The 12,292-nt window shown below is 36.5% G+C and overlaps 1 protein-coding gene across 1 annotated transcript in view; it reads left to right on the forward strand.

Annotated features, from left to right (window-relative positions):
* The first annotated feature begins 604 nt into the window (after positions 1–604).
* The window catches only part of ORC2 (origin recognition complex subunit 2), a 48,568-nt gene continuing 36,880 nt past the window's right edge, over positions 605–12,292 (forward strand). Inside the window, exons 1-5 of the mRNA XM_007935225.2 lie at positions 605–698; positions 1,161–1,304; positions 6,870–6,959; positions 9,397–9,489; positions 10,157–10,188. Coding sequence (XP_007933416.1) covers positions 605–698; positions 1,161–1,304; positions 6,870–6,959; positions 9,397–9,489; positions 10,157–10,188 — 453 coding nt within the window. The remainder of the gene's footprint in view (positions 699–1,160; positions 1,305–6,869; positions 6,960–9,396; positions 9,490–10,156; positions 10,189–12,292) is intronic.

Consider the following 12,292-nt stretch of genomic DNA (forward strand, 5'->3'; position numbering starts at 1 on the left):
GTCTGGAAATGAACTGATTCCTGTGGCTTCTATCCAAACAATAGACAGGCATATAGGGTGAACATTTACATCAGGTAGATACACTCCTTAGAATGATCGATCATGAGAGAACAGCAGGGCAGTATTTGCACAGGGAAATGGCTCAGAGAGCAGGAATGCACAGGGAGAAGGTAACTACAGGGAAGAAGTGGGAAGAGAGCTCTTACAGTGTGGGGAATTGCAGTCAATGTCATGAGACAAAATGTGTATGAACTGCTGTATGGAAAATGAATTTACTCTGTAGACGTTCACCCAAATCACAATTAAAAAAAAAAAAAAGTTGTTTTCCCAGGATTACATTTTAGTTACCTTGAGTTGTCTTTTCCAAATCTCAGACATTTCTTCCCTTCTTCCTTTATTTTTCACATACAGAATTCAGTTAAAAAACGTACCAACACAGTGATTCATAATATATTGTTTATGTTAGAAAAGCTTTTAAACAGGAAGAAAAAGACTTCTAAAGATGTACAGATACATGTATTTATTATGTTAATGTTTAATTTTTTTGGTGGTTGAATCTTCATCACTTTTGAGTGATTTATTGCTTTTGTTTAGGTTGGCAGTGATGAGTAAACTGGAATTAAAGGAAGACAAGATGCTGGAGGTTCAATTTGTGGGGGATGATGATGTTCTTAATCACATTCTTGATAGAGAAGGAGGTACTGAGTGATTATATAGTTGTAGAGATGCTTATGTATTGGTTATGGATTATTTCACTTTTTAAAATATTTTAAAATTCTTTATATTTTGAAGATGTAGCAGAAAGTATTTAATAAGGTTGTAAATGAAAACCACTTTGATTTTCAGTTTACTATATTCAAACTTTAATTGAAAAGTAAAGATAACCAAGCTTCATTTAATATGAATTATTCACAAATAGTGATAAATTATAACTACTCATTGTAATTAAAAGATATGGTTATTTGGACTACAAACATACACTTTCAAGATTTTTTAAAATTTAATCATAAAAACTGGAAGAACAGTCAGTACTTTCAATAAAAGAACACTGAGAGATTCTTTTTTTTTTTTTTTTTTTAGCATTTAAACAATGACAATATAATTAATGTTTAAGTAGAATTTTTATTTGTCATATTCTGATTCCTTGGATGTCCTTATAGGAGCTAAATTTAAAAAGGAGCGGACTCAGCTCTTGGTCAACACAAAAAAAATAATTAAAAAGCCGGAATATGACTTGGAAGAAGATGACCAGGAAGTCCTAAAAGATCAGAACTATGTGGAAATTTTGGGGAGAGATGTTCAAGGTATTTGAAATGTGGGGGAATGTACACTGATTTTTCTGCTACTAGTAGATACTGCTTTGTAGAATACACAAAAGTTGTCTGGTAGATTGGGCAAGGGTGTGCTATGTATTTGTGTCACATTTTTGCTCCACAGTTCTCTTTTTAACAACCAACCCCTCCTGCATTTAATTACTTTTATCAAGAAGAACTCTATTGACCAACCACTCTAAAAGTTACTTTTTAAGGTATTTATATTTTTAACTAATTTTAAAGTAATTCCATAAAACAAATCACTTCCTTATTGCCTTGGTGTTCTTTATAGAAATAATGGGAAGGAACATTCAAGGAAGTAGTGTTTCTCAAACCTAGGCATGCCAATGTTGCTTTGTTTATTTTTTTGTTTTTTTATACCTAAGTAAAATTCCTACCTACCCCATTAAACTTAAAGCACTTTTTAGGCTTGAATTATATTTTAGTTAGGGTTCTTCTGGGTACCAGGAGCAAGATCCACTCAAGCTAGCTTAAAAAAATAAAGATCAAGAAAACAAGTCACTATTGTTGGGCAATAGGAGTGTTGGAACTGTGATAACATATGAAACATATGATTTTGCTCTCATGGGTCTCCTAGTTCTTCCCCTCATAGCATCTCTGTGTACCTGCTCTGCTCTCTCTATGCCACCTATCTCCCTCATGTACTTGTTTTTTACTCTCTCATACTTGTCTTATAGCTATCCATCTTGACCACTCCTGACCTTTCTGTCACTTTTAAGTATCAATGGTTTAGTTTAATTTAGTTCCTAATATTAAATGACTTGGTTTTTCAGTTCCCCAGTTCCAGACTCTGAAGAATGGATTTAGATCAGCTCATCTTTTTAATCCAGAACATAGTAATGGCATACAACTGGAAAGCCCACATATGAAACATATGGAGTTATCTATGTCTACTCCTTAGTCATATGATGTGTGTGGAGTCATGTGGTATAAAACATGACCTTTGCTTCTCAGTAGGCTTGGAGGTTAAAGTGGATTCTCTTAAAGGTGTCCCCAGCTAGACAGTTTACATTTAAGGACATATTTTGAATAGAATTTTGAATTCTTGACTACTTACTCTGCTGGCCCTAAGAAGAGATTGAAAACAGTATTCCAAAATAGGAACTTTCCTTTTCTTAAAAATTGTTTCTTATTTTTTTTAAAAAATACATATTTATTGTGCAGACTCTGGAGCAGTGCTTCTAACCTTTTCACATATCAGCACCCACTGCAAATGACATTGGGAAACACACTGGAATAAATGGAGGGCAGTGCTCCAGGCCAAGGACAAAGCCCCAAGGCCTCACTCCTAATCTTACCCACTTTGTAGGCCCTGAATGGCATCTTCACATTCCTGCGGTGGGCAGTATCTTAGCACTCTGTGATCCTACCTCTTGTTTCTGCACACTGGTTGAGAAGCTATGCTCTCAAAAATGTTTCTCAACCTTTTTTTTTTTTCCCCCTCATTATCTTCCACTAGGGATCCTTTATAGACTTTTTTTTTTTCTTAATCACTCCCATCCATGAAATTTCAAACAACAGATAGGAATAAATATGCTATATATCTCTTTTTGTATTGTGACCCTTTGCAGGATAACAAACCATTATAATACCTAAGATAAGGGTTTTTTGTAACCCCTCCCCCAAAAAAAAACAGTTTTCACCCTAGTGAGAATAGTACCATCCTGTTGAGGATGCCTGTTTTAGAGAACATGGAACTGTCAACATTTTGGTATGTATCTTCTGTCTGTGCATGCAAGTACACATATAAGTGTATATGATTCAGTTTATAAAATAGAATATTGTGTTACAGAGTGCTTTTTGCAATTAAATACGTAACCAGAAGTCTCTATCATTAGATAGTCTTCTACTCTATCTTTTTGTTAATTGGCTACAGAGACTGTACCATCACATGGATGGATGTACCATAATTTAACCAGTCCCCTAATGTTGGATATATAAGTCCAACTTATATGTCTTATTAGAAACATGTAAGTGTTTCTAATCTTTATGGAAATGTAAATTAAAATACTTCTCCCCATGAGTTCCATTTTACACCCTCTAGATTGGCACAGATTGGGGAATCTGGATAATAACAAATCGAAATACGATTCCAGATCAGTGGGAACTCGGAAACAATAAGGAGAGCGAATACCTACTTGGGAAAAGTTTGGCACTGTTTTGTAATGTTGAACTTTCATTCATAGACTGTGTCTCAATAATGCCAGAAGATACGTAGCCTGAATAAACTCATGCACATTGCCCTGGATCTAAGATATTGCTTCAGTATCCTTATTTTACAGACTCTGTAGCAAAAATTGGATAGCAAAAATTAGAAACAACCAAATATCTATCAGCAGGAGAGTGGATAAATTGTAGTATATTCACACAATGAAATATTATACAGCAGTGAAAGTGGATACACTGTAGCTATATGAAATAACATGAGTAAAGCATAGCAATAATATTAAATGAGGGAAAAGCAAATCAAGACTATAATTAGTGCGATGTAATTTTTTTGTACAACTTAAAAAGAAGCACAAGTTGACAGTGTTTTTTACATTATGTTTGTGATGAAACTTTTAAAAACAAGGAATAAATTCAAGAAAGTAGTTACCTTTAAGGGAAGGCAAGGGAGAGGGATAAGGAAGATGCAGCCCAGTAGACAAGTGGTATTGATAATATTCTAGTTGATTAGTTGTGTGTGAGTATATAGCTTCTTGTTTGCTTCATAATGCATGCTGCATGTATTTTTTTCTGTATATCATACGTTAAACAAAACCAAACTCACTTACATCGAGTCAATTCTGACTCATACCAACCCCCTTTAGGTTTCCAAGGCTATAAATCTTTATGGAAGTAGATTGCCCCATCTTCCTTCCAGGGAGCACCTGGTGGGTTTGAACCACTGACCTAGTTTAGCAGCCAAATGCCTTATTTACTACACCAGTAGGGCTCCTTATATAAGGTTTTTTATATCATATAAGGTTTTCTGTATCATATAAAAAACCAAACCAAAACAAAACTCACTGCTGTCGAGTCATTCCCGACTCATAGCAACCCCTCCTTGGGTTTCTGAGGCAGTATCTCTATGAAAGCAGATTGCCCAGCCTTCCTTCCGAGGAGTGGCTGGTGGGTTTGAACCACCAGTCTTCTGGTTAGCAGTCAGATGCCTTAGGCACTATGCCACCAGAGCTCCTATATCATGCATTAGGTGATTAAAAAAAAAAAAAAGTGATAGGTTTAGGAAAAATTACAGTGAACTCCAGCATATGTAATCAGCTGGTGGGAGCAATTGTGCAGAGTTGTACTAAAAGAGTAGTTCTCAAAGCAAAGTTTTTAGACCCAGGACTCCTTTATATTTTAAAAAATTATTGTGACCTCATAGAGCTCGTATTGTGAGTTATACCTTTTGGTATTTATTATATTAAAAATTAAAGCTGAAAAAATTTTAAATTATTTAGTAATTCATTTAAAAATAACAATAATAAACCCATTACATGTTAACATAAATTTCATATTTTTAAAATGAAAGGCAACTATTTCTAAACCAAAAGAATTTACTAAAGAAGGCATTCTTTTACATTTTTGTAAATGTCTGTCTTAATAGAAGTCAGCTAGATTTTCATATCTACTTCACACATTTCATTAGACTACAAATGCCAACTAAACCCACTGCCGTCAAGTGAGATCCAACTCATTAGACTACAAGGTGATGATATCCTCACGTCATGTAATCTCTGGAATATCTCACTGAATGCTCTTGAGAGATTGAGAGTGAAAACATCAAATAACATCTTACTATTATAAGAATTTTTTAACCTCTGAGATTCCAAGATCACACTTTGAGAACTGCTGTACTAGAGTGCAGGCTACTAGCCATGAGTATGTTCTACTAGCCATGTTCAGTATGTTTCTAGGTAGCAGTTGTTATTTAAAGAGGTGATTCAAGTTCCACTAAGAACACTTCTCCCACTGTTGTTGCTGTTGTTGTTGTTGCATGCCGTTGAGTCAGACCTGACTCATAGCGACCCCACCTTGGGTTTCCGAGGTAGTATTACTACGAAAGTAGATTGCCCATCTTCCTTCCGAGGAGTGGCTGGTGGGTTTGAACCGCGAGCCTTCTGGTTAGCAGTCAAATGCCTTAGGCACTGTGCTACCAGAGCTCCCGTAGAACAACTATTTAAATCACACTCTCAGTGTTAACAGTTGTACTTTGCATGTTTGCTTCAAGAAAGACTTAAACCAATAAAATCTCTCTTGTCCTCTCTTCTCAAAACTAACTGCTATTACGAATTGCTAGGAGCTCTGGTAGCGTAGTGCCTAAGGCACTTTACTGCTAACCAGAAGGCTGGTGGTTCAAACCCACCAGCCACTCCTCAGAAGATGGGGCAATCTACTTCTGTAGTGATGCTGCCTCGGAAACCCAAGAAGGGGTCGTTATGAGTCAGGGCAGACTCGACAGCACATAACAACAACAATATTACGATTTGAAAGCATATCCCTCTAACTTGTTTTTTATATTTTCACATATATATTTGTGTATCTGTGAACAAAATATTTTATATATGTTTAAAAATTTATATACACAGCATCATAGTCTACACATCCTGTAATTTTTTTCACTTCACCTTAGAGTCTTAGAATATGCATTGATATACAGAGGGAGCCCTAGTTCATTTGTATTTAATCTGTGAAGTATTTAATAAATAAATATACCATATTTTGTTTCCCAAGCCCCTTACTGATGGACATTTACATTTGTTTTCTTTTTATATTACAAATAATGCAGGAATGATCATTTTTTGTACATGTCTCCTTATGCATAGGTGCTAGAATTTCTACAAGGTATGTTTATAGGGTTTTATAGGCAGTATATAGGAGCTGTAGTAGAGTAGTGCCTAAGGCATTTGACTGCTAACCAGAAGGTTGGCGGTTCAAATCCACCAGCCACTCCTCGGAAGGAAGGTTGGGCAATCTACTTCCATAGTGATAGCACCTCGGAAACCCAAGGAGGGTTGCTATGAGTCGGGTCTGACTCCACGGCACATAACAACAATGACAACAATAGGCAGTATATAAGAGATGTGTGCCAGTTTAATTTTGTATTAGTTTCTGGGTTGTGCCTTAATATAAGAAATCCTGCTCTACTTGAAGTTCGTAAATGTATTCTCCAATATTTTTTATAATGAAGTTTAATAGTTTTGTTTCTTTTTAACTTTAACTCAGAGGTTAAGTCTGTGACCCATGAAATAGAGCAATTCTGTGTCATGACTGAACTGAAAATTTGGCTGGGACTTGATAAGGTTGATCTGAGCAGCAACCAACACAGCACTAGTACAGCTCCTTCGGGTTCTTGGTACAGTCCTTTGTTGTGATCTCTTGTTTCTTTTATGATACTGTGTGTTTTGAAATTTTTTATTGTAAAGATAGGCATTGTTGAAAGAGACCTTTATGCAAAACAACGAGGTATACAAACCCCAAGTTCTTAACTTAAATTTTGCATTTTTTCCCTTTGCCCATTCTCCTAAGTGCATGTTGCATTTTCTCTTTCAGAATCCTTGAAAAATGGCTCTGCTGCAGATAGTGGGAATAAAGTTTATTCTTTTCAAAACAGAAAGCATTCTGAAAAGATGGCTAAACTAGGTATGCTACTTTTCTGATTTATATAACCAATATTCACTTTCTCTAAGAACCAACCAGTTCTGAGAAGATTTATTAACTAAGAAGGTATATTTAATCATCATCCTTAATGTAACTATAATTGGACTAACCATTATTTGAGCCTAGAAATAGACCCTGAAGGCTGTATAAAATCAGAGATGTGAATTGTACATGTAAAAATGATTGAAATGGCAAATGTTTTTGTTACATATATTTTACCACAATAAAAATATAGACACACAGAGAGAGAAAGAACCAAAGGCTGAGTCTTAGGCATTACTATGGTAGAATGTCAGGGAAAATAAGAATAGTGAAGAATAACTACCAACAACGGCCAGAATAATGTCATAGCACTCAAAGGGGAATACTTTGAAGGAAAGCTTGGAAAACTCTGGGAAACGATAGAGAGGATCAAGGAGATTAAAGGAAGAGGAAGAAGCCAGTACATTTGTAAAGACATAGGAATCTTGGGTCATTTTGAAGACTGGAGCATAAAAATGGGAGCTGATTTAAAAGGGCTTTGTTGTTGTTGTTGTTGTTATGTGCTGTCGAGTCGGCCTGACTCATAACGACCCCTCCTTGGGTTTCCGAGGCAGTATCACTACGGAAGTAGGATTGCCCAACCTTCCTTCCGAGGAGTGGCTGGTGGGTTTGCAGTAAAGCAGCCTTACTTTATGTGCTTTTAACTTACACAAAATCAGGTATACCTTCCCTATTTAGAAAAAGAAAGGAGATCATTTAAATTTAGTGTGCACTTTTCTATCTCAGTGAACGATGTCCCAGTGTGAATGTTAATTTAGAAGTTGTAAATCTGTTCCCTCACTTGGGCTTGTTTCCTACATGCTTCTCACCATGTGAATGTATTTCAAGATAAAGATTATATTCTTCATTTAAATTGGCCCCTAAATACAATTTCTTCTGATGCTCAGATATAGATATGTCACTAATGGAAATAATCATGAAGAAATAGCTATCTGTTCAGTGCTAAATAATTTTTTATGCATTATTTATACATATTAGAGTTGAGGGTAAAAGTATACCATACTTTACAAGAGATATAAGAGATCTTAAAGTATGCTTTTAACTATGCATAATTTTCACTTGAATTTAGATCACACTTTCCGGCTCTTCTTTCTCATTCTCTAGCAAAGATGTACCTTAAGTATATATGATCAAGAAATGGAAGGGCATAGTTTGGGAATTGAATAGAGTGGGACAGAGCATGATAGTTAAAGGAAGCAGCAGGGTCTAAGTTAGTTCTTGATTTGTAGTTTCGAGAGACCTGTGGATAATTGAAGGAGGATTTGAAGATTTTGGGAAGACTGACTAAAGGTGAAAGCAGTAGTACTCTTTTTTTTTTTAAATAATATTTTATTTATTCTTGGTGGCAATATATACAACGAAACATACATATATCCACAGTTTCTACATGATGAACAGTTCAATAGCATTAGTTACATACTTCACATTGTGTCACCATTTTGTTTACCAAAACCACACTCATTGCCATCCGGTCGGTTCCAACTCATAGGAACCCCCTTTGGGTTTCTAAGGCAGTAAATTTTTGTAGAAGTAGATTGCCCAGTCTTCTTTCCATGGAGTGACTGGTAGGTTTAAACCTTGAAACTTCTGGTTAGCAGTCAAATGCCTTAAGCACTGTGCCACCAGAGCTCCTTCCCTTATTGTTTAATCACCATTAATTTAGTCTCCCACCCCTTAAAGTTCTCATCTGTCCTTTAGATGAACTGTTGTCAGTCTATACTAATATAGGTAATTCTTTATAAGAGTGCTATGCTCAAGGCAAACATTATTAATTGGCTTAAACTGTTGTTTAGTTTAATGATGGGTTCATGGGATAGTGCTATATAATTTCTGTTCAAAGTTTTAAAAATTATTTCCAAGCATCAGAGTCGGGTTTCCTCCAGTTTCAGTGGATCCACTATTCTTAATATGGGCAAGTTTCAGTGTCAAATTACAGAATAAGCTAGGTAAGCGTAGGCTTACTTATATTTACTTTCTAATCTGTAGTGAAAATTTTCACATTTTTTAACCACATCAAAGCTTCTCTTCTTTGGCTGGCATCTGATTCTCTCCCAACTGTATATCATCTTCCTACAGAATCAAAGCCTCTTTTCAAACTTGCAGTCCCTGACAGGGATGGACTACCCACTAAGCAAAATAAGCATGGGCTTACGTAATCTATGCTGAACAATTTCATGTCTTCGATGTAATGAAATTAGTGTTTACTTTGCTTAGTGGGTAATCTGCCCCTGGTTGGTTTATTTGGCTTTCTAATAATAAAAGTAGCAGGCAATTTTTCTTTCTTTTTTAAAGTATTTATCTAAGTGAAAGGGCTATTTCACTCTTTATCTGCTTTTGGCCATGAAATGTTTTTTAAAAAAAATCTTTCTATTTACAGCTTCAGAACTAGCAAAAACACCAAGAAAAAACGTGTCGTGCAATTTGAAGGATGATGCTGAAATAACCATAAACATTCCTCAAAGTAGCAAGGGTAAGACTTTAACTTTAGTTCTCTGAAGAGGGTTTTCATAGTTATTTCAAGTTACAGAATATTATATATCATCTAAGTAAATTTTTATTGATTTTCTTCCTTTCTTCTCTGTAAATTCATTCAACAAAATGCAGTTAATACCCCAACTTGTATGCCTTACTATACCAGTATTCATCAGTCAGTAAAATGGAAAAATATCTGTGCTAACTGAAGTTGTGCAGATTGATTGGGCCAATTACAAAGAATCTTGTCATTTGCGTGAGTTAGCCAAATGTTCACGAAAGATGTGCTTTAGCAAATACCATTTGAATGAGGCTTTGGGGGTTTGGAAGTCTTATATTCTGTGAAGTGCTGTTGGGCAGCTGTTTTTTGAATGCTCTATTCCACCTAAATTTAACATTGTATTTTTTAATAATCAGTGGGAAAAAGCTTCATTTTTTTCTTATTACACTAATAATACAGAAATGCAAGAAATAGCTGTCACTAATGGGAATAATTATGAAATTAATAGTGAAAGTTCAGCCACTAGCAAAGATGAAGTTAGTTGAGAATTTTATAGTATATACTACTTCTGTGTAGAAACTGCAACTTTGCTTTTAATGAAACTAAACCATAATGAAAAGTAAAGTACTTGTAGTAAGTCTTGGCTTTTTGATTCATTCTATAGGGCATTCTGCTTCAGACAAAGTTCAGCTGAAGGTAAGCAATTGACTAAAGACAAAGAAAAACATAAATGTCTCAAAATAAGAGATGATAAAAATTACCCATTTTCTCTTAATTTATAAAATGCTTTATAATTTACAGATAGTTGTCAAATTAAATACCCACCTCATAGATGAAGAATTTGAGGCTCATGAAGGTGAAGTTACTTGCTCGAATTCACCCAACTAGGCATGAGAAAGGCTGAAAAATGAAGCCAGGTCTACTGGACCCAGTAGTCGTGCCTTTTGTCTTATGTCAGAGCTATCCCTGGGTATTTTCAGCTTAGTAGAGCTAGCCTGGAAATTTTATGGGTGTTTTGTTTTGCTTTTATGTGTACTGTTCTGTTTTTTTCTTGGGGGTTGATCTATTAATCTATCACTTTGTAATTTACATTTGAAAACTAAGTTGGCTGTAAATGGACAGATACATTCAGGGTTTCTAAAGGGAATTGATAACATTTATCCCCTCTTTGATCCTTGTCAAATGAACCTGCCTGGGTTGGGTCAAGCCCATATGGACATGGAAGAATCCTACCTAGGCATTGATGTTTCAGGACATTGGGCATGAGTGGTGTGTCCAGGCCTGGGTGGCAATAAGTTTAGACACTTCTGGGAAGGAGTGTGAGTGTGAACATTCAAGGCCATTTTTATAGCCTATGCAGACAAATTTATTTTATTTAGGCAAATATAGGTATGGGGTAGGAGCCCTGTTGGTGCAGTGGTTAAACACTCAGTTGCTAACCAAAAGATTGGCAATTCGAAACCACCAGCTGCTCCAGGGGAGAAAGATGTGACAGTCTGCTTCTGTAAAGATGTACAGCCTTGGAAAGCCTATGAATAGTTCTCCTCTGTCCTGTAGGGTCAATATGAGTCAGAATCGATTTGCCAGCAGTGGGTTTCAATGGAGGCATAGGATTAAAAATGTCGGAGCCTCTTTTGTCTTTAATAATGCTTTTTCTTTTTTTTTTTTTGTATTTTATCTTGTATACTATATCACAAGGAGCTCTGGTGATGCAGTGCCTAAGGCATTTGACTGCTAACCAGAAGTCTGGTGGTTCAAACCCACCAGCCACTCCACGGAAAGAATACCAAGCAGTCTGCTTCTATAGAGATTTACCACCTCAGAAACCCAATGGGGGTCACTGAGTTGGAATCGACTTGATGGTAGTGGGTAGTGGTATGAGGATGACTTGAGGCACTTACTGATGAAGACTGAAGAATACAGTCTGCAGTATGGATTATATCTCAATATAAAGAAAACAAAAATCCTCACAATTGGACCAATAAGCAGCATCACAATAAATGGAGAAAAGATTGAGGTTGTCAAAGAATTCACATTGCTTGGTTCTACAATTGATGCCAATGGAAGCAGCATTTAGGACATTAGACAACTTAATAGCACTCGGCAAGTTGGCTACAAAGGAACTCTTTCAAGTGCTGAGGAGCAAGGATGTCTCTTTGAGGACTAAGGTGTGCCCAACACAAGCCATGATACTTTTAGTCGCCTCATGCATGTGAGGGATGGACAGTGAATAAGAAGACTGAAGAAGAGTTGATGCTTTTGAGTTGTGGTGCTGGTGAAGAATACTGAAAGTACCATGGACTGCTAGAAGAACTAACAGGAGGAAGTGCAGCAGAAATGCTCCTTGGAAGTGAGAATAGCCAGACATTGTCTCAGCTATTTTGGTCATGTTGTCAAAAGGGACCATTCCGTGGAGAAGGATGTCATGCTTGGTAAGGTGGAGGGTCAACAATAGAGGGGAAGGCCTTCAACAGGATGGATTGACATGGTGGCTACAACGATGGGCTCAAGTATAGCAAGGATCATGGAGCTGGCGTGGGATCAGGCGGTATTTCGTTCTGCTGTGCGTAGGGTCGCTATGAGTCAGAAATGACTCGTCGGCACCTAACAACAACAGATATATATAATGTATATATACACTATGGGAGGTAGCGTAGTGCCTAAGGCACTTGACTGCTAAGTTCAAACCCACCAGCCACTCCTCGGAAGGAAGATGGGCAATCTACTTCCGTAGTGATACTGCCTTGGAAACCCAAGGAGGGGTCACTATGAGTCAGGTCCGACTCGATAGCATATAACA

Source organism: Orycteropus afer, unplaced genomic scaffold, assembly GCF_000298275.1.
Source record: "Orycteropus afer afer isolate SDZICR_OR568_19922 unplaced genomic scaffold, OryAfe1.0 scaffold00002, whole genome shotgun sequence".
Lineage (NCBI taxonomy): Eukaryota > Metazoa > Chordata > Mammalia > Tubulidentata > Orycteropodidae > Orycteropus > Orycteropus afer.